The sequence below is a fragment of the Cololabis saira genome, unplaced genomic scaffold (genome assembly GCF_033807715.1).
Source record: "Cololabis saira isolate AMF1-May2022 unplaced genomic scaffold, fColSai1.1 scf037, whole genome shotgun sequence".
Lineage (NCBI taxonomy): Eukaryota > Metazoa > Chordata > Actinopteri > Beloniformes > Belonidae > Cololabis > Cololabis saira.
The window spans coordinates 141,653-167,018 of NW_026906201.1; the positions used below are offsets into that span (position 1 = coordinate 141,653).

The following is a 25,366-nucleotide window of genomic DNA, read 5'->3' on the forward strand; positions in this document are numbered from 1 at the left end:
CCCACACAAACACACACACACACACACACACACGCACAGGGTATTTGCAGTACAGTGCTGCACTTTACACGATGCTTCACAGAGCCGGATTAAATAAATGGACTACACTAGGCAGACTGTGATTTTTGGGCCCCCCTCCATCGATGTTATTTATGAATTGAAATCTTAAACTTGCCAAAGTTACTAATAAAAGTTAATTCACATTTTACGTAGCATAGTCATAGGCAAGTTGGTTCTTTGTATTCCAAAATAAGTCATGTGTTGTATATTAAACAGTCTATCAGACTATTTTTAAATTTTTATTATTTATAGGTTATTACACCACTCTATTAAATGATAATAAATTATCTTTATCTTATCGATTGCGAGTGTCATTGTTAAGGCAGTAGTACCAGTAAATGACCAATAGGTGTTAGCATTGCTATGTAAACAGAGCAAGTAAGATAAATGTTGTAGTCTATTGCATTTTGTAGAAAATCTTAATTAAATGTGTTGATTTAAATTTAATAGTTAAATAAGAGGTCAAATATACAAAGACCAATAAAATTTGCAGTAAGACAAAGTGTGCTGTAGTGGTAAAGATGTTTATTTTCATGGACAAGCATCACCTCTAATCTCCTGGTCTGGAATGGTGTTCTTGACTGCATTCTAAAAGCAGATTTAATCACAGAAACCTCGTAGAAAAATAAGCAATCATTAAATAATTTGAACGATACCTTATGTTTGAACCAAGAACACTTTTTTTTTTTCCACTTTTCTACTAATTTGCTCAAACAGCCAAGGAAAATGAGCCTGAATTGGGTGAATAAAAATACTAGTCCCTTCACCTAGAGCCCATATTCACACCTGTGATTAAGTACAGGAACAAGAAGACAAACATGAACCCTTCACATTTATCACAACCATTTAGGAACTGTCCAACAATAAACCAGACCTTGCAGCCTGATAGCTTAATTGTCCCGCTTAGTCCGCCCCTTGGATTTTACTGATTGGCGTTAATGTGACGTAACGTTAAAGTAAAATTCAATTTTTAATTAGTTAATAAATATTGATTCATCAACACTGAAATAAATTGTAGATAGGACATGTATTTTTATTTACTTACTGTTTTTATTTTATTTATTTTTTCCTCTGTCTGGGCCCCCCTGCCAATCAGGCCTTAGGCACATGCCTAGTTTCCCTTTGCGTTAATCCGGCTCTGCTTCAGTGTACTACAAGTGTGAGTAGTGATGTAATACTTTTCTGTCCCACCACCAGGTGTCCCCTTCTGACCTCCGCCCAGGTATGTAGCCCACTGTTTGTTTTCATTACATGTAAATTGTATATTCTTGTTGTTTAATTGTAAACAGATTTTCCCTGGGGTTTTTACAGGTTTTATGATGTAAAGGTATTGACTTTGTTTTAAGCAGGTTTGACAGTTTTTGTGTTTGTGCTTGCTCCTAGGCCACGGTACGGGTCACCGCCATCGCGTGCTGAAGTGGGACAAGTCCACCTTCACTCCCCATTTCCGGAAGTTGGTTGTCCCAGCGGAGTCACCTGACAAGAAGGTATAATACTCTTAGATTCCATTGAGTAAAATCTGTTTTTTGTAGTTTGGGGATCTTTGCACGTTGATAAAAAAACAAAAAAAATATGTCTTCTCATGCAGTTCGTCTTGCTTGTTGGTGACTCCCACCTTCGGCCCATCGCGGACGGGTTGGTGGGACTGCCGGACCGACGTCTGTCCTGTGGCGTCCTGTCTGTCCCTGGGGCGTCGGCACTTGAGTTGCGTACTGAGGTGCTGAATGCTGTACTGCCTCGCTCACCCGCGGCAGTCTGCATTTTGGCACCCAGTAACGACTTGAGTGCCAGCGGGACCGTCACTCAGGCAGGGGTCGCGTTTGGTAAGCTCCTGCTGACTGCCTGTGCTGCCTGGCCCAACGTAAGTATTCTTATATTGTTATTATCTTGATAACATGTCTGATGATATACTTGATTTTATGCGTATAACTTCAATTTCCATGCCATTTTGATGGAGAGAATGTAATTACTGAGAAAGAACATCTTTCTCACTCTAGGTGTGTGTTTTGGACTTCCCTCGCCGTCTCACCGTAGACCTGGACCTGCAGGAGCTTCTGAGCCAGGAATACCACCGTGTGGCTGCACGTATGGGTATGTAAACAAAACAAAAAGTACAGTGACATGTATAACAGTGTTTCTTGATATTTAAGTGGCAATGCCAAACTTCACTCATAATTGATTTGGCTGAAAGTATGGACAGGACTGTCTGAGAAAATTAAAATATTGTGTATAAAGTTCTTTATTTTCTGTAATGCAAACATGTCATACATTCTGGATTCATTACAAATGAACTGAAATATTGCAAGCCTTTTATTATTTTAATATTACTGATCATGGCTTACAGCTTAAGAAAACTCAAATATCCTATCTCAAAAAATTTGAATATTCTGGGAATCTTAATCTTAAACTGTAAACTATAATCAGCAATATTTTTGTTTTTTTAATTGCATTACAGAAAATAAAGAACTTCATCACAATATTCAAGTGTTCTGAGACAGTGCTGTATGTATCAATAAGGTTCAATGAGTCAATAATCAATAAGTCATTAAGTTTTTTTTTTGTTTTGTTTTTTTTTTTGTATTTTAGGTGTCAGGTACGTCTCTGCCACCCACTACTTTCCGCTGACACAACTTGACCTGTGGTGTCCTGACGGTGTAAGTACAATACACTCTACACTCTAAGACATGTTAAAAAAATGTGGTGTGCATATCTTTGGTAGATGATAGGGAAACTAAATCACTTTTGATCATGTGTGTCAGGTCCATCTCAGCAAGGAGGGCGGGATGGAGAGGCTTGCGGAGTTGCTGTGGTGGACCCTCCACCACCAGCTGGAGCCCACAGTCCCGAGGGTCCAGACGCCTCCGAGGACGTCGCCTCCTGCCAGACGTGTCTTCCCGAGGGCCCAGACTTCTCCCAGGACGTCGCCTCCTGCCAGACGTGTCGTCCCGAGGGCCCAGACTTCTCCCAGGACTTCGCCTCCTGCCAGACGTGTCGTCCCGAGGGCCCAGACTTCTCCCAGGACGTCGCCTCCTGCCAGACGTGTCTCACCAAAAGTGGTTGTGAAGGGCGTGGTCACCGCGCCATGTCCATCCAGCCCTTTGGAGCAGACACGTGTTCTGTCTTCACAGGTGGATGTGGGGGTGGATCCGATCCCGCTAAATCCTGTGTGGTTTAGTCCGGCGATCCTGGATGAGATGGAGAAGGCCGTTCCGGCCCACCTTCCCAGCGCTGTGGAGTGCGCAGCTCGTCCGGACGGCAGGAAGGTAATGTTCATGCAGATTTTATTTTTTCATTGAGGCCTCTTTTAAAAAGTGTGTTTATTGTCCAAGAGGAGCTAAGTCGCAAATATGGTGTGAAAAAAGTCTGTATGGTTTTTGTTCCAGCAGAAGTCGACCGTGGAGCGCCGTGAGAGACGCGTCGCCTCCAAGAGGACCCGGGAGAAGCAGCAGGTTTGTCATATTTTGTCTGATTTATTTGAGTAATACTTATTTGGATTTGTTTGAGTATTTTGAGTAGACACACCATAGACAAAAAAATTTTTTGTTATATTTAGTGAATAATTGTAACACAGTATTAAAATACATGGTTTCATTTTGTCAATGCAGTTCACACAATTTATTTATTTATTTATTTATTTATTGTTTTAGGTGGAGGCACCAGCCGTGGAGGTGTCCTCCAAGCCAGCGCCTTGCAGTCCTAGGAGAGTGGTGGTGGAGCCTGGTGCGTCTGACCCTGCCCAGCCCCAGGAGTCCACCTTCCAGGAACATCCCAGCGAGGTAATTTACATCTTTTAACTGCTGCACCTCTGTTTTTACTCACTCTCTCTCACACACACACACACACACACACACACACACACACACACACACACACACACACACACACACACACACACACACACACACACACACACACACACAGAGTTTCTGACCCAGGGTTGTGAACCACTGGACTCAGTAGTTTTAGTTTTAATACTTGTGTATTATTATACTTAGTGTATTTTGCTGCTATAATTTATGTACCCTTTTATTTAAGCAGTATTTGACATGCAGGACTTTTAATTGTAATGGAGCAATTTTACATTATTGTATTGGTACTTTCACTTAAGTAAAGGATGTGAATACTTTGTCCACCCATTGCTGGTTACATATGTTGGAGGCATGTAAGGTATGTTAAAGAATATAAGATTAACGATGATAATGAAACAAATTATGATTAATGATGAGATTGATAATGATTGATCTGTCACTTATAAAAGAAAATGTTACATCACGATAACAATGACAACATTCCTTAAAATGATTTCAGGATCCTGCCGTCGGTCCGAGCCATCGCACTCAATCTGTGAGGGCGTCGCATTCTCAGAAGGACGGGAGGTATGGAACCTTTTCTCGCAATCACCAGTGTACCTGCATGGCTCTGACCTTTCTCGCCTACCACCAGGAGGGGGTGGATTTTGACATGGTCTCACTTGATAGAGTGCTTGAACAGGGGAATGCACTCTATGTAGGTATCAAAGAACAGTTGAAGGCGGACAAAAGGTTCAAAAGCAACCACTTGACCATAGAGGAGATGCCGAAACAGGTTTTCACCGATTCGGATACCTACAATGTTCAGTTGGACATGTCGGACTTGAGGGTTGGTTTCTTGAAGGCTGTAGACGGCAGCCCTCGAAGCAGGAGAGGACTGTGCCTTCGTGAACAGCTGAAAAGCCTCTCTCAAGGTGTCACCCTTGCTTTTCTCATTGTCGCTCCTGAGTGCATTGCAGTGTTCCGTGACCGGTCCGGACGCTACGGGTTTTTTGATTCCCACTCAAGGTCTGCCAAAGGTTTTCCTCATTGTAATGGAAAAGCAATTATGCTGACCTTCTCTAAATTGAGTCACATGGTTAAACATTTGCTTGTGCTTTTTAAAAACCGTGGCCCTTATGGCAGCTATGAGTTCATGCCTGTTTCCTTTACAAGTGACCACACACTCAGTGAGATGCCTGGGCAGTCGGAGGATGTGACCATCAAAAGTCCATCAACGGCTGTACCAGAAGCACAATTGTTAGAAGAAGCCAATATCCCACAGAATACTAACTTCAGACATCCAAAGAATCAGGACTTGAATCAGCGCGTCAACATAGCACGTCCCAAGACAGGCAAGGATTTTTCGAAAATCGAGAAACACATGCGAAGAAAGGCTATGCGTAGATCGAGTGAGTGCAAAAAGAAACATGTACCACCTGTAAACAATGGTACAAGCATCACTAATAGAGCGCAGTATGAGAAAGAGAAATATGTCAGCAGTTTGGAATTTAGGCTGACAAAACTGCAGGCGATTAAAACCAAATACGCAAAAGACCGTTATCACCGAAAACAAAAGAAGAAGTACATCAAAAGAAGTTGGATGGATCTGGATAGTCAGAGCAAACAGAAAACCTTCATGAAAAAGTACATGAAGGAAAGATATAGCACTGATCCTCATTTTAAAATCAAACAGAAAAAGTACGTGAGCGAGAGGTATAGCAATGATCCTCAGTTTAAAAACAAACAGAAATGTTTAATGAAAAAGTACGTGAGCGAGAGGTATAGCACGGATCCTCATTTTAAAATCAAACAGAAAAAATACGTGAGCAAAAAATATCACCACAACCCAGAGTTCAGGCTGCGTCACATACAACACTGCATCCAGAACAAAAAGGATAGACTCGCTAAAGATGCTGCACTTCGTATTCGTCACAAGTTGCAGTGTGCACTCAGGATTAAGAGGAAATACATGGACATCGTAAACTGCCGCCCGGAAACTGCACAGCCTGTGGTTAACCCTGTGATGGTAGAAGCCATATCGGTATTTCGGGAAAGAATTAGACATGGGCCCACACATGTCTGCACAGTGTGTCACAGAGCTCTGTTCCCCAATCAGGTAAGGCATTGCAACAGAGCCAAATATGTTAAAAACATTGGCGTGGTGGCTGCTTGCTTGACAGGTAAGTATGTCCACGTTTGTGACACAGATTGCTCAGCCCCGTGCACCGTTCCACAGGACAGGATGCGGGAGTGGATCTGCCACACCTGTGACAGCCACTTGGCCAGAGGACGAATGCCGTCCATGGCAGCTGGCAACAACCTGGAGCTCGCACCCATTCCCCCAGAGCTCGAACAGTTGAACGTGCTGGAAAGGCAATTGATTGCAAAGATCTTACCGTTTGCAAAGATAGTTGCCTTGCCCAAAGGACGTCAAAGAGCAGTACACGGAGCAGTTGTGTGTGTACCATCAGAGATGGAAACCACAGTCAATGCTCTTCCGAGGCCCAGCGCCCAAGCCCAGCTGTTGCAAGTAAAGTTGAAGCGCAACATCAAGTACAAGGGCTATCAGCACTTCTACACAGTTAACATGAAGAATGTGCTAGCAGGGCTAAGGATACTGCGAGAGACTCATTCAGAATACAGCAACATTGAGATTGATGACTGTGCTGAATTTGAAAGTCTCGAAGAGGGAGATGCTCCACAGGAAGCCCCAGATGCTGCACAGCTCAAGGAGCCCAGACATCCGGAAGGAGACATGGAACCCGCTGCAGGCACATCTGGTGAAAAGCAGCCCAAGGAGGTGGACGACGACAAGGAAAAGGAAGACCTCAGGCCTGGTCTGGCCTTGGACACGTGCATGCAGCCTCTTGACATAGCACAGGAGGTTCTGTCATATGGGGATGGCATATTTAGCATTGCTCCTGCCCAAGGAAACAAACCTGTCGGTTTCTTTGCCATTCCTAAGCTTGAAGCCATGGCCTTTCCTGTTCAGTTCCCAACCGGAGAGAACACCTTGGATGAGGGCAGAATAATCCATCTGTCCCCAAGTGTGTACTTCAATTCAAGGCTCTTCTCTGTGGATGCCCGCTTTGCGAGGGACCAGAGTTATCTGTTCTTTTCCCAGTTTGTGACGGAAACGCACATCGCTAGAAACAGCATGTCCATCCAAACACGCAAGGGGAAGAAATTCACCAAAGATGGGAGGACAATTTCCAATAAGATGATTCAGGACAAAGAGGAGCTGGAACAACTCATCCAAAATAGGGATGCGACCCGTTTCATGCAACCCCTCCGAGGCACTCCAGCGTATTGGGAGAAAACGCTGCGAGATCTTTTCGCCATGGTCAGACAGTTGGGCAAGCCAACGTTTTTCCTAACGTTTTCTGCCGCCGAAATGAGATGGCCGGAGGTTATTGACATTATCAAAGCTCAACAAGGTGAGCAAGGGGACTTCTCAGAGCTGGACTGGAATGAGAAGTGTGAGATTCTCCGCAGTAACCCTGTGACGGTGATGCGCTTGTTTGAGAAGCGAGTGGATGCGCTCATGACAGATCTGCTCCTGTCACCTGCACAGCCCATCGGTCCAGTGGAGGACTACTTTTATCGGGTGGAATTTCAAGCCAGAGGTAGTCCACATATCCATATGCTGGTGTGGATCAAAGATGCACCAGAGATTGAGGATCCTGAGTGCTGCAAGGATGTCATCCAATTCATTGACCGCTATATATGCTGTCGGATGCCTGATGTGGACACGGACCCCGAGCTCCACAAAATAGTGTCTGAGGTTCAGGTTCACAGCCGCAACCACTCCAAAACATGCAGGAAAGGCAATGTATCGTGCAGATTTGGTTTTCCAAAACTGCCCATGGATCAAACGATCATTGGCTGCACACCTTGGGGGGCTGTTGATGATGGTGATGATGAAGATGTCAAGAAAGACGATGCCCAGAAAGACCAAGACTGTGGACAAAACGATGTTGGCGGGCATAAAAAATGTGGGGAAAAGTCCAAGGATTCCAAAAAGAGTCAGAAGAAGTCCAAGAAGAGCAAAAAATTCCTCTCAAAGCAGCAACAGATGGCTAAGGAAAAGCTGAAGCCGGTGAGAGATCTTCTAATGGACCCAAATGCCTCTTTCAAGGACTTGGCAGAGTTGTTGCAAAAATGTGACTTGCATCCTGAAGAGTACTCGCACAGTGTCAGATCCCTCACCAGTGGAATGGTGGTCTACAATAAGCGTGACCCCAAGGACTGCTGGGTGAATGGATACAACCCTGACCTGTTGCGAGCATGGAACGCCAACATGGACATCCAGTATGTCATTGACGATTTCAGTTGCATCATGTATATGATGTCGTACGTCTCCAAGCCAGAGCACGAGATGACTGAATTCCTTGACTCTGTCATCCGTGATGTACGGAAATCTGGCGTTAATAAACAGGATGAGATGAAGCAGATTATGCAGGCGTATGCTAAACACCGAGAGGTTAGCGCTCAGGAGTCTGTGGCACGGGTATGCAGCCTACCGCTGAAAAAGTGCTCGCGTTCTGTAATTTTTATACAGACGGAGGACGACGGTTTGAGAATGAGTCTTCCGATGAGCAGGCTGCAGAACATGGCCGCAGATGAAGAGGACGTTTGGATGGCAGGATTGCCGGAAAAATACATGCAGAGGCCTGATACAGGCGAGTTTCGAGACATGTGTCTGGCTGACTTCACATCCAATTACAGGGTCCTCTACGGTCAGCAACGTCAATCGGCTACTGCCATTCCCCTCCAGAACGACCACGGGTGTATCCAGAAGAGGACTTCGGGAAAACCTGCCGTCATCCGGTTTACTCGTTTCTCAGAGAAGAAACATCCGGAAAAGTATTACAGACGGCTCCTAAAACTGTACTGGCCACACAGAGAGGATGCTGATCTGAAGCCGGAACGCTACCCGACCTACGAAGCGTTTTATAAAAGTGGTCGGCGTCCGGGCCGATTGCCTGTGAAAAAGTACGTCAACTTCAATAGAAGGCGCTACGAAGGAGAGGGTAGGAAAATCGACAAAGCCCTCGAACGGTTTCGAAAGGAGGGACCCATCCGCAACGCGTGGAATAGTTTTGCACCAGAGGTTGAGGTGGATCGTTTAGAGTGTGTCGCTCAGCGAGAAGCCATAAACCCTGGCGAGGAGGAACAGGAGCAGCTTCCAGATTTTCAGCTTCAAGGTGAGAGCAGTGGAGCCATGCCAGCAATCCAGGTGCCGGAATTGAGCCCCGACTTTGTGAGGAACATGTTTCGAAGCCTCAATGAGATGCAGGCGTCCGCCTTCTACGCCATACGCGAATGGTGTTTGAAACGCGTCTGGGGTCAGGATCCTGAACCCTTTTTTTACTTCATCTCTGGGGGAGCCGGTTGTGGCAAGTCCCATGTGATCAAGTGTGTTTATCAGGAGGCCACCAAGATTCTGCGCCAACTTCCCAGGTTACGCAATGAAGGTGACATGTCTAAGCCTTCAGTGCTGTTGGCGGCGTTTACTGGCACCGCCGCTTTCAATATCTCTGGCAAAACACTGCACTCACTGCTGAAGCTGCCGAGAAGCCTGAAACCTCCGTATCAAGGTCTCGGAAACACACTGGACGAAGTGAGGGTAACACTGTCCAATGCGGAGATCTTGATTATTGATGAGATATCCATGGTCTCTAAGGATCTGTTTTCCTATGTCCACTGGAGATTTCAGCAGATCAGAGGAAACAGGAGACCATTTGGAGGGATGTCTGTCCTTGCAGTTGGCGACTTTTACCAACTGCCGCCCCTTGGTAAAGGCAAACCGCTATGCGTTTTTGAGGATGATGTGCTCGACCTCTGGCAAGATTTCAAGCTGGTCAATCTGACAGAGATAATGCGGCAGAAAGATGATCGCACTTTTGCCGAGCTCTTGAACAGGATTAGAACCAGGAATAAGGAGGATCCGCTCAGCGCGGATGACGAAGCTCTGCTCGCTCAGGCCGTTGTGGAGGCCGGAGATTGTCCGACAGACGCCCTTCATATCTTTGCCACCAACAAAGAGGTTGACGAGCACAACGCTGCAATTTTAACTGCCTTAAAGTTGCAAGTTGTAGAGATTCCAGCGCAAGACTTTAGAAAAGATCTGCGAACTGGAGAAATGAAACCTGCGTATGATTCCTTTAAAGGCAATAAAAGGGATTTACCTGACAACCTGCAAGCGGCTCAAGGAGCACGAGTCATGGTGATCAGGAATCTCGATATTGAGGACGGGATTGTAAATGGCACTTTTGGAACAATTGCCAACATTGTCACCACCACCGAAGACGGACTGACTGTGGTCAAGCTCATTGGACTCGAATTGGATAATCCCACGGCAGGCCAGAAATTCCGCAAGAAGATTCAAGGGGCGGAGGATAACTTGGTGTACGTGGAAAGGTTCGAGGAAAGCACGAGCATAAGGGGGATGGTTCGACGGCAGTTCCCGATGAAGCTGGCCTTCGGCTGTACAGCTCATAAAGTGCAAGGCATGACTGTGCAGTCTGCTGTGGTGTCCTTGAAGCACATTTTTGAACCCGGAATGGCCTATGTCGCCCTGAGCCGGACGACCTCACTTCAAGGACTATGGATCAGAGACTTTGAAGAAAAGAAGATCTATGCGAATCCTAAAATCACCACATCGATGGAGACTATGAGTCACGCCTCATTCGAGAGTGCAAGACCGCTTTTGCACTTTGTCAAGACCGCAGACCACACTGGTCCAACTTTGACAATAGTCCATCACAATTGTCAAGGACTTCCGTCGCACATGGAGGACATCAGGTCCCACCATGAATTCAGACTTGCTGATGTCCTGTGCATCACCGAATCCCATCTGTCGGGATCATTTGTTTCTCCAGACTTCCAGCTGGAGGGATATGAGATGTTTGCGCGCAACAGAAATGTCTCATATTCTAACAGAGCGGATATGGCTATGAAAGATGGAGGTGGAGTTGCAGTGTACTACAGGAGCTGTCTACAAGCAGAGGCCCGACGGTACATTCAAAATGTGCCCGACCTTGAATTCGCCGTCGTCAAGGTTGAGGGTCCTGTCAGAGCATTGATAGCCACTGTGTACAGACCACCAAATATCCAACTTGACGTGTTTCTTGCAAACATGCAAAGCCTCTTGGACACTTTAGAGATGATGGGTTGCCAGCCTGTAGTGGTTTGTGGAGACTTCAATGAAGACTTGCTCTCCAAAGGGAAGAAAGCCATATGGGAGTTGTTTCGGTCCAGAGGCTATAGCCAGCTTGTTTCCGCTGCAACGACCGAAAAGCGGACACTGATTGATCATATTTACATATCGCAACCACAATGTTGCCTTCAATCAGGTGTGCTGCAATCGTATCACAGTTATCACGATCCGGTGTACTGTGTTTTGACTTCGCCAGAAGCGGGAGGCTTGTCTTCTGAGTGAAGTGGTTTTGCTTTAGTGGTGTTGTGTCTGGATGCCTGTGGGGAATGTGGCCTCGGGTCCAAGTCATCTGTGAAGTACTCTTTGGCAGAGTTCACAGCTTGTTGTTGATGGTGGTTGGGGTTGAGCAAGATGGCCTGTTGTTGTTGTTAGGGTAGTTGTTGTTAGGGTAGTTCTTGTGGTTCATTGTGTTATTTTCTTTTGGTATCTGGATGCTTATGGTGAATATGGCCTGGGGTCCAACTCATGGTGGTTTTGGGTTGAGAAAGGTTTCCTCTTGTGGTCTTTTATTGTGGAAAAGAGCCCTTGTAGGTATGTTGTTTAATTCGGAAAAGGTGCCCAGCCCAGATGAAATGGTAGGTATTCGGTAGGTATACGGTAAGTATTTTCATCCACATCCTTCTCATTCCCTCCCCTTCTCTCTTCCTTCCCCACCTTTCCCTCTCTAGCACCCCCTCTCTGTTTATCTGTTTTTGTGTATGTCTGTCATCTGTGTTTGTCTGCGTGTGCGTGTGTGTGTGCGTGTGTGTGCGTCTGTGTGTGCGTGTTGGCACACACTGCTGTGTGCTAACACAGGGTATGTGTGAAGCGTCTAGTGCAGTAGTGTGGTGCTTGGAGCTAGTGCATGTTGCTGCATTGTGCTGCTCTCTGCTCACTGCTTCTGCCGCTGGCTAGCCTTCTGAATGGAGGGTGAAAAGAAGAAGCTGACTTAGTTAGCTTCCTCCTGCCAGTACAAAGCCTCTCCACTACCAAGACTCCTGCAGTGCCTCCCCGGGGCCACACACGGAAACTGGGTACCTCACGGTCCCAGGCTAAACTGCAGGGGATCTCGGAGCAGCAGCGGGCCCCAGAGACACGGCGTCAGGGCCACCACTGTGTGGATAAACCCTGGTGCCTGTCAACCGCTGTCCCAGCTATGGGTGAATAGTCCCCCTGCAGGTGTAATGTTGTCAGTTGTACTTACAGAGCCACTGAGGATGCAGGCAAGGTGCACTTACAGACAGAGGTGAGTATACTGTTAGATGTTAGTTTGATTTGACTTTTCAATGCTCACATTTCTTTGAAGTTTTTTAATCTTATGTTAAAAAAACTTTTCAACACACATGTATAAAGTTGTTTTCATTCTCCTTTGGTGTACAGCCAGGATCAGACATACCTGGGCTGGCTACAGGAAGGGTCCAGGAGCAGCAGGAGCCAGTAGAGCCATGGATGACCTGCGGTTGGTCATGGGAAGAGCTGCAGCAATGTAGCAGCACTCTGCTGCATCAGCGAGACTTCCTAGACGGTCCAACATGTGTCCAAGGGGCCACAGCAGCAGTTCAATGTGTCTCAGGCAGGTGCTCATCAGCCAGATGCTCTGCCAATGTATGCAGCTTTCTTCTTGATGATTCACTTGCTTTGAAAACTACAACTTATTGATTATTTCTTTGTTTCCAAATCAGGGCTACAACAGATCCAGGTAGCAGACCAAGTGACAACAGCAGCTCTGGAGACAACTCTATTGATGCAGCAACCACACAGAGGTAAGATTTTCTATTGTCCTGGTGTGTGAGCAATTGTAAGGCTAATTTGTATACTGAATTTAAATTCAGAAATAACTATGATGTATGTTGTGCTGATATCTCTGCTTTTGTGTATTCAGGAAAGAGGAAGATGACCACTGCTCTGCACTGTCCAAAGACATTCTGCTGCCACATGAATGCCCATCAGACAGAGGGATCCTCACTGGTTTTGATGTGGACCTTTGACCTCTGTGAGTCTCAATCCTTGTAAAGGACTCAGGACTTATTTTGTCCTCACATCTGTTGTGAATGGAAGTCTATTGTCCATATTTGCAACTTTAATTGTCACAATAACAGTTCAGTTTTTGATATTTTAATGAGGCTCTTGGTCTGACCAATCATGGTAGATTGACCCAGACTTCTCTATTCTTTTGTTCTGCATTGTAAGGTTTCAATTCTCTCAAAATTTAATTCTTGACATGTTTTTATGATCATACACTTAACTGCATCATATTGTTTTATCTTCATGTTCTTAATGAATGTTGTCCACCTGATTATTACTTACCTTTGATGATCTAAATTACAATTGTATTATTAGCACAATGATCTTGTCTGCACCCATACAATTTTGAATGCATCTGTAATTTCATTCTTGCATAATTTTTATATTTTTGAAATATTATCTTAAGCTTAATTCACTTCAAGATTAATATTGTGTAAAACCATATACTACTTAAAGACATATGTAAAATGTTATGCAGAACAATTTACTTGAATCAGAGTTGTTTACTTTGTTGAATATTTGACATTTAATAAACATGTTTGTACAGTACTGGTTTTGTCCTGGTGTTCCATATAATAGAGGTGTTATTGATGATTATTATATAATTTAATTTCTAAATGTATTGGATTAACTGTTGTTTGACCATATGATTATCATCTGGGCAAATGGACACACACATACAGACACACGCACATGTGCAATGATGTCATCGCTCACTCCACGCTCCAAGCCTTCAAGATTTTTCCACTTTCTTCCATACATTATCATCATACTCCCACAGTTTTTACTCTACATGCAGAGTACATGCATAGACTCACTCAAACACAGACACACACTCACTAGCTCTACTCTCTCTGACACACACACACACACACACACGTCCATAGGTGTGCATGAACTCTTCAGGGAAACACACACAATCCTCAGAAAACGAAAGGTGGATGTCCTGAAGCAAGGCCGGAAGCTGAAGTGCTCTAGTGTATATCTAAATGATCACCTGACGAGGAGAAACGCCTACATTGCCCGCCAAGCACGTGTTCTGAGGAAGGATAACAAAATACAAGCCACCTGGACTGCCAACTGTAAGATCTACATTAAGCTTAATGGAAACCCAGAGGTTGCAAATACACTGCTTATCCATGAACTTTCAGAGCTGGATCAATATGTCTGATGAATGTGATGATGATTTAACAACTTGAGGTATGTGATAAGATGACTGGTATAAACAAACTACCTACAGGCTTAGTCCTTGCACATATTAACATGTAGTTTGAGGAATAAAATCCCAGACCTTTCTTTATTTTTGCAATTGAACAATATAGATATTATTGCAATTTCTGAAACCACCTGGACAGTTTTATAAACAATTCAGAAGTTTCTATAAGTGGCTATTCAATTTATAGACATGATAGAAATAGGTTTGGAGGTGTGGCCATTCTAATACATGACCATTATCCTGTTAAATTGAGACATGACTTGATGGTTGATGATGATGTTATGGCTGCGGGTACATCTCCCCTATTTAAAACCAATACTTGTTGGATGTTGTTACAGGCCACCTAGTGTCAGGATAGAATATTTAAATGCATTATGTAATATGCTAGATAAAGTGACTGAAGAAAACGGAGAGATGTACTGGATGGGTGATCTGAACATTGATTGGCTATCTGATGAGTGTGCTCTCAAGAACAAGCTTAAATATATGACTGATATGTGTGGTTTATCCCAATTAATTTATCAACCTACAAGAATTTCTATTAACACTGCTAGATCTCCAACATCAAAATGTATCCATCATATTTTCACTAATACCCCTGATATGTGCTCCACACCTGTTTTTGTACCAGTTTAGTGACCATAACTGTGTGGCTGTCTCCAGGAGAACAAAGCGTCCTAAAGCCTGTCCCAATATTATGGTAAAAAGAACTTATAAGACATTCAATGAGGATAATTTTCTCACTGAGCTGGATAACATTAAGTGGGATGAAGTATGTGCTATTGAGAGTTGTTAACAGTCATGCTCCGTTAAAAAAGTTTACAGTTAAAGCCAAAAGTGCTCCTTGGATTGATTCTGAATTAAAGAGTTTAATGGCTCAAAGGACTAAGAAGGTTGCTGTTCTCTCGGGTTCTCTTGTGGACAGAAAACTTTATTGTATACAAAGGCATCATGTGACCAAAGTGAACAGAGTCAAAAAGAAAAAAATTCTATCAGAAAAGAATTTCTGACAGTGGTACGGACAGTAAGAAATTATGGAATGTACTTAATGAAATTATGGGGAAAAAATCTACCTGTACCTCTTTTGTTGAACTGAATGGAGTTTATTTAAATAAGCCAACTCAGATTGCAAATTATTTCAAGGATTATTTTGTTAACAAGGGTTCTAAACTCAGAGAGAAAATGCATTGTACTGTTGATACTAACTCAGATGAGCTGATAAAAAAATTAATTATGAAAAACAAGTTATGTCATTTTGAATGTCATCTGGTCAGTGTTTTGCGGGTGGAATTGCTGCTGAAATCTTTGACTGTTGGTGGGTCTGCTGGAATGGACAACTTGGACAATAGGCTATTGAGATCATCTGCTGCGGTAATTTCGAAGCTTCTCTGTCACATGTTCAACAGGTGTCTGATTAGTGGTGTGTGTCCTAAACTTGGGAAGGAGGGTTAGATCATTCCTTTACCCAAATATACAAAATCAACTTTCTGCCGTCCAAATAGTAGGCCTATAAGTATTTTACCTGTTCTCAGTAAATTATTGGAGATGATAGTATTCAAGCAAGTACAAGATTACTTTTCTTACAATGATTTAACAACAATGTTCCAACATGCTTATAGGTCTGGCCACTCCACCTGCACTGCAATGACACAGATGTCCAATAACTGGTTAACATCAATTGATGACTCGATGCTTGTGGGAACAGTATTGCTTGACTTCAGTGCTGCCTTTGATGTGATTGAGCATGACATTTTAATTTCTAAACTCATTAATTATGGTTTTAATTTTTCTGCAATTCAATGGTTTAAGAGCTATTTGTCTGAAAGGTCACAAAAAGTTTATTTTAACGGTGCCTTATCGCATAGTAAGTCATTGGACTGTGGAGTCCCCCAGGGTAGCTGCCAAATCGCGATCATCCGGCAGTAGTCCGTGGCACTTCAAAATTTCCCGGGAATTTTGTCTAGTTAGTGCCACGGCTGCGCCACGTGGCACGCCTCCTCCATTGAGCTGCGCAAGCTCAATGGAGGAGGAGTGCCTCGTGCGCAGCACGAGGCACTCATACTATTGCTCAGGCTTATTATTATTATATATTCTTCCGTAAAAACTTTGGCGCGTAACTAGTCCCGCAGCTTTGAGAAAACGCGAAAAGTAAAAACGTACAAACGTGCGCCTTAATCGGGAATCGATTGGTATGACTTTTATAAGCAATTGGCGTGCACGTTTTTGCGCAACGTGCACAAACGTGCACTTTTTGCCCCATCCGGAACGCATTGCGTGAACTTTGGGGCCTCACCACTCGCACACCGTTACTCGAAAAATTCTGAACCGATTTAGAAAGTTTTAGGCCCTGAATTTAACTACAGTCCTGTGGATTTTCAGAACGATGGCACGAATAGTTTTTGCACGAAGTGCAAAAACATTTCCAAATTTCCAAACTAATGGGGAAGATTTTCCCATGCATTTCAATGGCGCCATTATAAGCGGATGGGAAAATGTTGAGAAAAAAAGACAAAATTCACCTCTTTTCCGAGTCACGTATCTTTCTCATACTTGGACGTAGAAACGTCATTCAAACATCAAAACGGAGGAAAACTTCTCTTCTCTCTCCAAACCCCGGACTGTTTTTTCCTAAAATGTACACTTTTCAAGATATGAGCCCTCAAGCGAGGTCTGGAAATCACTTTTTTTCAAATCTAGAGCACAGGAGTCAGTTTGCTAGAGTGTAGTTACACTGAAAAAAAAACATGATTTCTTATTTGTAACTCGAGGTCACGGCCAAACCGTAAAAGGTAGACAGATCATTTTTGGTCAGAATATAGACATAGGTGTTGTGATTTATAAAATGTGACTTTGACAGGCGTGGTGTGCAGAAAATTTTAACGGGGGGCCCAACAGACGCGCCAATTCCTGTCTCGCTGTTCATTGACTCCCATGTTAAAAAACATTTTCTTAAAAAAAATCTCATTTTTGTTTTCGAATTGCCGTTACTAACACATTTTAAGGAATATCTGAATGAAAATAAGATTGACAGAATGTTCTGGGTTCTCCGTCTCTCACGATGTTTTCATATTTCTGCTAAGAGCTACGGTTTGACCGCAAGGTGGAGTGATTTCAGGTTTGTCACAACTGAAAATCTAGCTGTCATTCCCGCTCCCTCTGTATCAGGTTCTTGTTGCCCCTAACAACCAGAGCTCAGGTGTACTGATTAGACTGACCCAGACCTGGTCACATGACACAGTCATTACAGACTTCATGTAATATAACCTGGAAAATGGAGGAATCTGAACCCTGACCTTTTGACCTTACATGATCCCCAGTCCTGCTGGGAACAGGTTCATTGGATATATATGTATATTATTATTATTATACATATAAATATTTACATTTGTATATTATATATACATATTAGCCCCGCCCCTTCTTGTGATTGGCCGATACGTTAAAGTCCAATATCTTTTGAATGGTTTGACATACAGAGGCATGGGTGGTGTCAAATGACTAAGTATCGAGTCCCTGACCCTCATTGGTGCAAATTAGCCACGCCCCTTCTTCTGATTGGCCGATACGTTATAGTCCAATATCTTTTGAATGGTTTGACATACAGAGACATGGGTGGTGTCAAATGACTAACTATCGAGTCCCTGACCCTCATTGGTGGAAATTAGCCACGCCCCTTCTTCTGATTGGCTGATACGTTAAAGTCCAATATCTTTTGAATGGTTTGACATACAGAGACATGGGTGGTGTCAAATGACTAAGTATCGAGTCCCTGACCCTCATTGGTTCAAATTAGCCCCGCCCCTTCTTCTGATTGGCTGATACGTTAAAGTCCAATATCTTTTGAATGGTTTGACATACAGAGACATGGGTGGTGTCAAATGACTAAGTATCGAGTCCCTGACCCTCATTGGTGCAAATTAGCCCCGCCCCTTCTTCTGATTGGCTGATACGTTAAAGTCCAATATCTTTTGAATGGTTTGACATACAGAGACATGGGTGGTGTCAAATGACTAAGTATGGAGTCCCTGACCCTCATTGGTGCAAATTAGCCACGCCCCTTCTTCTGATTGGCCGATACGTTATAGTCCAATATCTTTTGAATGGTTTGACATACAGAGACATGGGTGGTGTCAAATGACTAAGTATCGAGTCCCTGACCCTCATTGGTGCAAATTAGCCCCGCCCCTTCTTCTGATTGGCCGATACGTTAAAGTCCAATATCTTTTGAATGGTTTGACATACAGAGACATGGGTGGTGTCAAATGACTAAGTATGGAGTCCCTGACCCTCATTGGTGCAAATTAGCCACGCCCCTTCTTCTGATTGGCCGATACGTTATAGTCCAATATCTTTTGAATGGTTTGACATACAGAGACATGGGTGGTGTCAAATGACCAAGTATCGAGTCCCTGACCCTCATTGGTGCAAATTAGCCACGCCCCTTCTTCTGATTGGCTGATACGTTAAAGTCCAATATCTTTTGAATGGTTTGACATACAGAGACATGGGTGGTGTCAAATGACTAAGTATCGAGTCCCTGACCCTCATTGGTGCAAATTAGCCCCGCCCCTTCTTCTGATTGGCCGATACGTTATAGTCCAATATCTTTTGAATGGTTTGACATAGAGAGTCATGGGTGGTGTCAAATGACCAAGTATCGAGTCCCTGACCTTCATGGGTGCATCCCGCGATCATCCGGCAGTAGTCCGTGGCACTTCAAAATTTCCCGGGAATTTTGTCTAGTTATTATATATTCTTCCGTAAAAACTTTGGCGCGTAACTAGTCCCGCAGCTTTGAGAAAACGCGAAAAGTAAAAACGTACAAACGTGCGCCTTAATCGGGAATCGATTGGTATGACTTTTATAAGCAATTGGCGTGCACGTTTTTGCGCAACGTGCACAAACGTGCACTTTTTGCCCCATCCGGAACGCATTGCGTGAACTTTGGGGCCTCACCACTCGCACACCGTTACTCGAAAAATTCTGAACCGATTTAGAAAGTTTTAGGCCCTGAATTTAACTACAGTCCTGTGGATTTTCAGAACGATGGCACGAATAGTTTTTGCACGAAGTGCAAAAACATTTCCAAATTTCCAAACTAATGGGGAAGATTTTCCCATGCATTTCAATGGCGCCATTATAAGCGGATGGGAAAATGTTGAGAAAAAAAGACAAAATTCACCTCTTTTCCGAGTCACGTATCTTTCTCATACTTGGACGTAGAAACGTCATTCAAACATCAAAACGGAGGAAAACTTCTCTTCTCTCTCCAAACCCCGGACTGTTTTTTCCTAAAATGTACACTTTTCAAGATATGAGCCCTCAAGCGAGGTCTGGAAATCACTTTTTTTCAAATCTAGAGCACAGGAGTCAGTTTGCTAGAGTGTAGTTACACTGAAAAAAAAACATGATTTCTTATTTGTAACTCGAGGTCACGGCCAAACCGTAAAAGGTAGACAGATCATTTTTGGTCAGAATATAGACATAGGTGTTGTGATTTATAAAATGTGACTTTGACAGGCGTGGTGTGCAGAAAATTTTAACGGGGGGCCCAACAGACGCGCCAATTCCTGTCTCGCTGTTCATTGACTCCCATGTTAAAAAACATTTTCTTAAAAAAAATCTCATTTTTGTTTTCGAATTGCCGTTACTAACACATTTTAAGGAATATCTGAATGAAAATAAGATTGACAGAATGTTCTGGGTTCTCCGTCTCTCACGATGTTTTCATATTTCTGCTAAGAGCTACGGTTTGACCGCAAGGTGGAGTGATTTCAGGTTTGTCACAACTGAAAATCTAGCTGTCATTCCCGCTCCCTCTGTATCAGGTTCTTGTTGCCCCTAACAACCAGAGCTCAGGTGTACTGATTAGACTGACCCAGACCTGGTCACATGACACAGTCATTACAGACTTCATGTAATATAACCTGGAAAATGGAGGAATCTGAACCCTGACCTTTTGACCTTACATGATCCCCAGTCCTGCTGGGAACAGGTTCATTGGATATATATGTATATTATTATTATTATACATATAAATATTTACATTTGTATATTATATATACATATTAGCCCCGCCCCTTCTTGTGATTGGCCGATACGTTAAAGTCCAATATCTTTTGAATGGTTTGACATACAGAGGCATGGGTGGTGTCAAATGACTAAGTATCGAGTCCCTGACCCTCATTGGTGCAAATTAGCCACGCCCCTTCTTCTGATTGGCCGATACGTTATAGTCCAATATCTTTTGAATGGTTTGACATACAGAGACATGGGTGGTGTCAAATGACTAACTATCGAGTCCCTGACCCTCATTGGTGCAAATTAGCCACGCCCCTTCTTCTGATTGGCTGATACGTTAAAGTCCAATATCTTTTGAATGGTTTGACATACAGAGACATGGGTGGTGTCAAATGACTAAGTATCGAGTCCCTGACCCTCATTGGTTCAAATTAGCCCCGCCCCTTCTTCGGATTGGCTGATACGTTAAAGTCCAATATCTTTTGAATGGTTTGACATACAGAGACATGGGTGGTGTCAAATGACTAAGTATCGAGTCCCTGACCCTCATTGGTGCAAATTAGCCCCGCCCCTTCTTCTGATTGGCTGATACGTTAAAGTCCAATATCTTTTGAATGGTTTGACATACAGAGACATGGGTGGTGTCAAATGACTAAGTATGGAGTCCCTGACCCTCATTGGTGCAAATTAGCCACGCCCCTTCTTCTGATTGGCCGATACGTTATAGTCCAATATCTTTTGAATGGTTTGACATACAGAGACATGGGTGGTGTCAAATGACTAAGTATCGAGTCCCTGACCCTCATTGGTGCAAATTAGCCACGCCCCTTCTTCTGATTGGCTGATACGTTAAAGTCCAATATCTTTTGAATGGTTTGACATACAGAGACATGGGTGGTGTCAAATGACTAAGTATCGAGTCCCTGACCCTCATTGGTGCAAATTAGCCACGCCCCTTCTTCTGATTGGCCCATACGTTATAGTCCAATATCTTTTGAATGGTTTGACATAGAGAGTCATGGGTGGTGTCAAATGACTAAGTATCGAGTCCTTGACCTTCATTGGTGCAAATTAGCCACGCCCCTTCTTCTGATTGGCTGATACGTTAAAGTCCAATATCTTTTGAATGGTTTGACATACAGAGACATGGGTGGTGTCAAATGACTAAGTATCGAGTCCCTGACCCCCATTGGTGCAAATTAGCCACGCCCCTTCTTCTGATTGGCCGATACGTTATAGTCCAATATCTTTTGAATGGTTTGACATAGAGAGTCATGGGTGGTGTCAAATGACTAAGTATCGAGTCCTTGACCTTCATGGGTGCATCCCGCGATCATCCGGCAGTAGTCCGTGGCACTTCAAAATTTCCCGGGAATTTTGGTCTAGTTTATTATTATTATTCCATATTCTTCCGTATAAACTTCGGCGCGTAACTAGTTGCGCAGCTTTGAGAAAACTCAAAAAGTAAAAACGTAGAAACGTGCGCCTTAATCGGGAATCGATTGGTATGACTTTTATTAGCGATTGGCGTGCACGTTTTTGCGCAACGTGCACAAACGTGCACTTTTTGCCCCATCCGGAACGCATTGCGAGAAGTTTGGGGCCTCACCACTCGCATACCGTTACTCGAAAAATTATGAACCGATTTAGAAAGTTGTAGGCCCTGAATTTAACTACATTCCTGTGGATTTTCAGAACGATGGCACGAATAGTTTTTGCACGAAGTGCAAAAACATTTCCAAATTTCCAAACTAATGGGGACCATGTATTTGTATGGGGCAGCATTTCACACTGTGTGTGGGATGAGGTTAAAAAAAAAAAAATCACCTTTTTTCTGAGTCACCTATCTTTCTCATACTTGCACGTAGAAAGGTCATTCAAACTTCAAAACGGAGGAAAACTTCTCTTCTCTCTCTAAACCCCGGACTGTTTTTTCCTAAAATGTACACTTTTCAAGATATGAGCGCTCAAGCGAGGACTGGAAATCACTTTTTTGTCAAATCTTCAGTGCGGTTCTAATTGATCAGAGTGCGAGAGACTTTAAAAAAATGATCATAATTTTTATTTGTAACTCGACCTCACGGCCAAACCGTAAAAGGTAGACAGATCATTTTTGGTCAGAATATAGACATAGGTTTTGTGATTCATAAAATGTGACTTTGACAGGCGTGGTGTGCACAAAATTTGAACGGGGAGACTAACAGCCATGCCAAATCCTGTCTTTCTCTCCATTGACTCCCATAATAAATAACGTTTTCTTCAAAAAAATCTCATTTTTGTTTTCGAATTGCCGTTACTAACACATTTTAAGGAATATCTGAATAAAATTAAGATTGTCAGAATCTTCCGGGTTCTGTCTCTCTCACGATGTCTTTGTTTTTCTGCTAGGAGCTACAGTTTGATTACAAGGTGAAGTTATTTGAGGCTTGTCAAATCCGAAGAACTAGCTGAGTCATTCCAATACAATATACACTACCATACTTCCGGGTCATGTGACCCAGAACTAGTCACATGACCCACTCAATGCAGACTTCATAATACTTTACCTTGGATAATGGAGGAATCTGAACCCTGACCTTTTGACCTTACATGATCCCCAGTCCTGCTGGGGACAGGTTCATGGGATATATATGTATATTATTATTATTATACATATAAATATTTACATTTGTATATTATATATACATATTAGCCCCGCCCCTTCTTCTGATTGGCCGATACGTTATAGTCCAATATCTTTTGAATGGTTTGACATAGAGACTCACGGGTGGTATCAAATGACTAAGTATCGAGCCCCTGACACTCATTGGTGCAAATTAGCCCCGCCCCTTCTTCTGATTGGCTGATACGTTAAAGTCCAATATCTTTTGAATGGTTTGACATACAGAGACATGGGTGGTGTCAAATGACTAAGTATCGAGTCCCTGACCCTCATTGGTGCAAATTAGCCACGCCCCTTCTTCTGATTGGCCGATACGTTATAGTCCAATATCTTTTGAATGGTTTGACATACAGAGACATGGGTGGTGTCAAATGACTAAGTATCGAGTCCCTGACCCTCATTGGTGCAAATTAGCCACGCCCCTTCTTCTGATTGGCTGATACGTTAAAGTCCAATATCTTTTGAATGGTTTGACATACAGAGACATGGGTGGTGTCAAATGACTAAGTATCGAGTCCCTGACCCTCATTGGTGCAAATTAGCCCCGCCCCTTCTTCTGATTGGCTGATACGTTAAAGTCCAATATCTTTTGAATGGTTTGACATACAGAGACATGGGTGGTGTCAAATGACTAAGTATGGAGTCCCTCACCCTCATTGGTGCAAATTAGCCACGCCCCTTCTTCTGATTGGCCGATACGTTATAGTCCAATATCTTTTGAATGGTTTGACATACAGAGACATGGGTGGTGTCAAATGACCAAGTATCGAGTCCCTGACCCTCATTGGTGCAAATTAGCCCCGCCCCTTCTTCTGATTGGCTGATACGTTAAAGTCCAATATCTTTTGAATGGTTTGACATACAGAGACATGGGTGGTGTCAAATGACTAAGTATCGAGTCCTTGACCTTCATGGGTGCATCCCGCGATCATCCGGCAGTAGTCCGTGGCACTTCAAAATTTCCCGGGAATTTTGGTCTAGTTATTTATTATTATTTATTCCATATTCTTCCGTATAAACTTCGGCGCGTAACTAGTCGCACAGCTTTGAGAAAACTCAAAAAGTAAAAACGTAGAAACGTGCGACTTAATCGGGAATCAATTGGTATGACTTTTATAAGCGATTGGCGTGCACGTTTTTGCGCAACGTGCACAAACGTGCGCTTTTTGCCCCATCCGGAACGCATTGCGTGAACTTTGGGGCCTCACCACTCGCATACCGTTACTCGAAAAATTCTGAACCGATTTAGAAAGTTGTAGGCCCTGAATTTAACTACAGTCCTCTGGATTTTCAGAACGATGGCACGAATAGTTTTTGCACGAAGTGCAAAAACATTTCCAAATTTCCAAACTAATGGGGAAGATTTTCCCATGCATTTCAATGGCGCCATTATAAGCGGATGGGAAAATGTTGAGAAAAAAAAGACAAAATTCACCTTTTTTCCGAGTCACGTATCTTTCTCATACTTGGACGTAGAAACGTCATTCAGACTTCAAAACGGAGGAAAACTTCTCTTCTCTCTCCAAACCCCGGACTGTTTTTTCCTAAATTGTACACTTTTCAAGATATGAGCGCTCAAGCGAGGACTGGAAATCACTTTTTTGTCAAATCTACAGTGCGGTTCTAATTGATCAGAGTGCGAGAGACTTTGAAAAAATGACCATCATTTTTATTTGTAACTTGAGCTCACAGCCGAACCGTAAAAGCTAGAAAGATAATCTTTGGTCAGAATATAGACATAGGTGTTGTGATTTATAAAATGTGACTTTGACAGGCGTGGTGTGCACAAAATTTGACCGGGGGGCCCAACAGACACGCCAAATCCTGTCTTTCTCTCCATTCACTGCAATGTTAAATAAAAATTTCTTCAAAAAAATCTCATTTTTGTTTTCGAATTGCCGTTACTAACACATTTTAAGGAATATCTGAATAAAATTAAGATTGTCAGAATCTTCCGGGTTCTGTCTCTCTCACGATGTCTTTGTTTTTCTGCTAGGAGCTACAGTTTGATTACAAGGTGAAGTTATTTGAGGCTTGTCAAATCCGAAGAACTAGCTGAGTCATTCCAATACAATATACACTACCATACTTCCGGGTCATGTGACCCAGAACTAGTCACATGACCCACTCAATGCAGACTTCATAATACTTTACCTTGGATAATGGAGGAATCTGAACCCTGACCTTTTGACCTTACATGATCCCCAGTCCTGCTGGGGACAGGTTCATGGGATATATATGTATATTATTATTATTATACATATAAATATTTACATTTGTATATTATATATACATATTAGCCCCGCCCCTTCTTCTGATTGGCCGATACGTTATAGTCCAATATCTTTTGAATGGTTTGACATACAGAGTAATGGGTGGTGTCAAATGAC

The 25,366-nt window shown here is 43.2% G+C and overlaps 1 protein-coding gene across 1 annotated transcript; it reads left to right on the forward strand.

Annotated features, from left to right (window-relative positions):
* Window positions 1-786: 786 nt before the first annotated feature.
* Window positions 787-3,123, forward strand: LOC133430446 (uncharacterized). Its single transcript, XM_061716723.1, has 8 exons — window positions 787-801; window positions 1,258-1,282; window positions 1,444-1,547; window positions 1,649-1,921; window positions 2,058-2,151; window positions 2,647-2,714; window positions 2,820-2,946; window positions 2,996-3,123. The coding sequence occupies exons 1-8, from the start codon at window positions 787-789 to the stop codon at window positions 3,121-3,123; spliced, it is 834 nt and encodes a 277-aa protein (XP_061572707.1).
* The last annotated feature ends 22,243 nt before the right edge of the window (window positions 3,124-25,366 follow it).

Excerpts from the sequence above, each read along its gene's own strand:
- LOC133430446 (XM_061716723.1), top strand. Across the intron at positions 1,922-2,057 it reads CCTGTGCTGCCTGGCCCAAC|GTGTGTGTTTTGGACTTCCC; the intron begins GTAAGTATTCTT and ends TTCTCACTCTAG. Across the intron at positions 2,947-2,995 it reads GACGTCGCCTCCTGCCAGAC|ACGTGTCGTCCCGAGGGCCC; the intron begins GTGTCTTCCCGA and ends GCCTCCTGCCAG.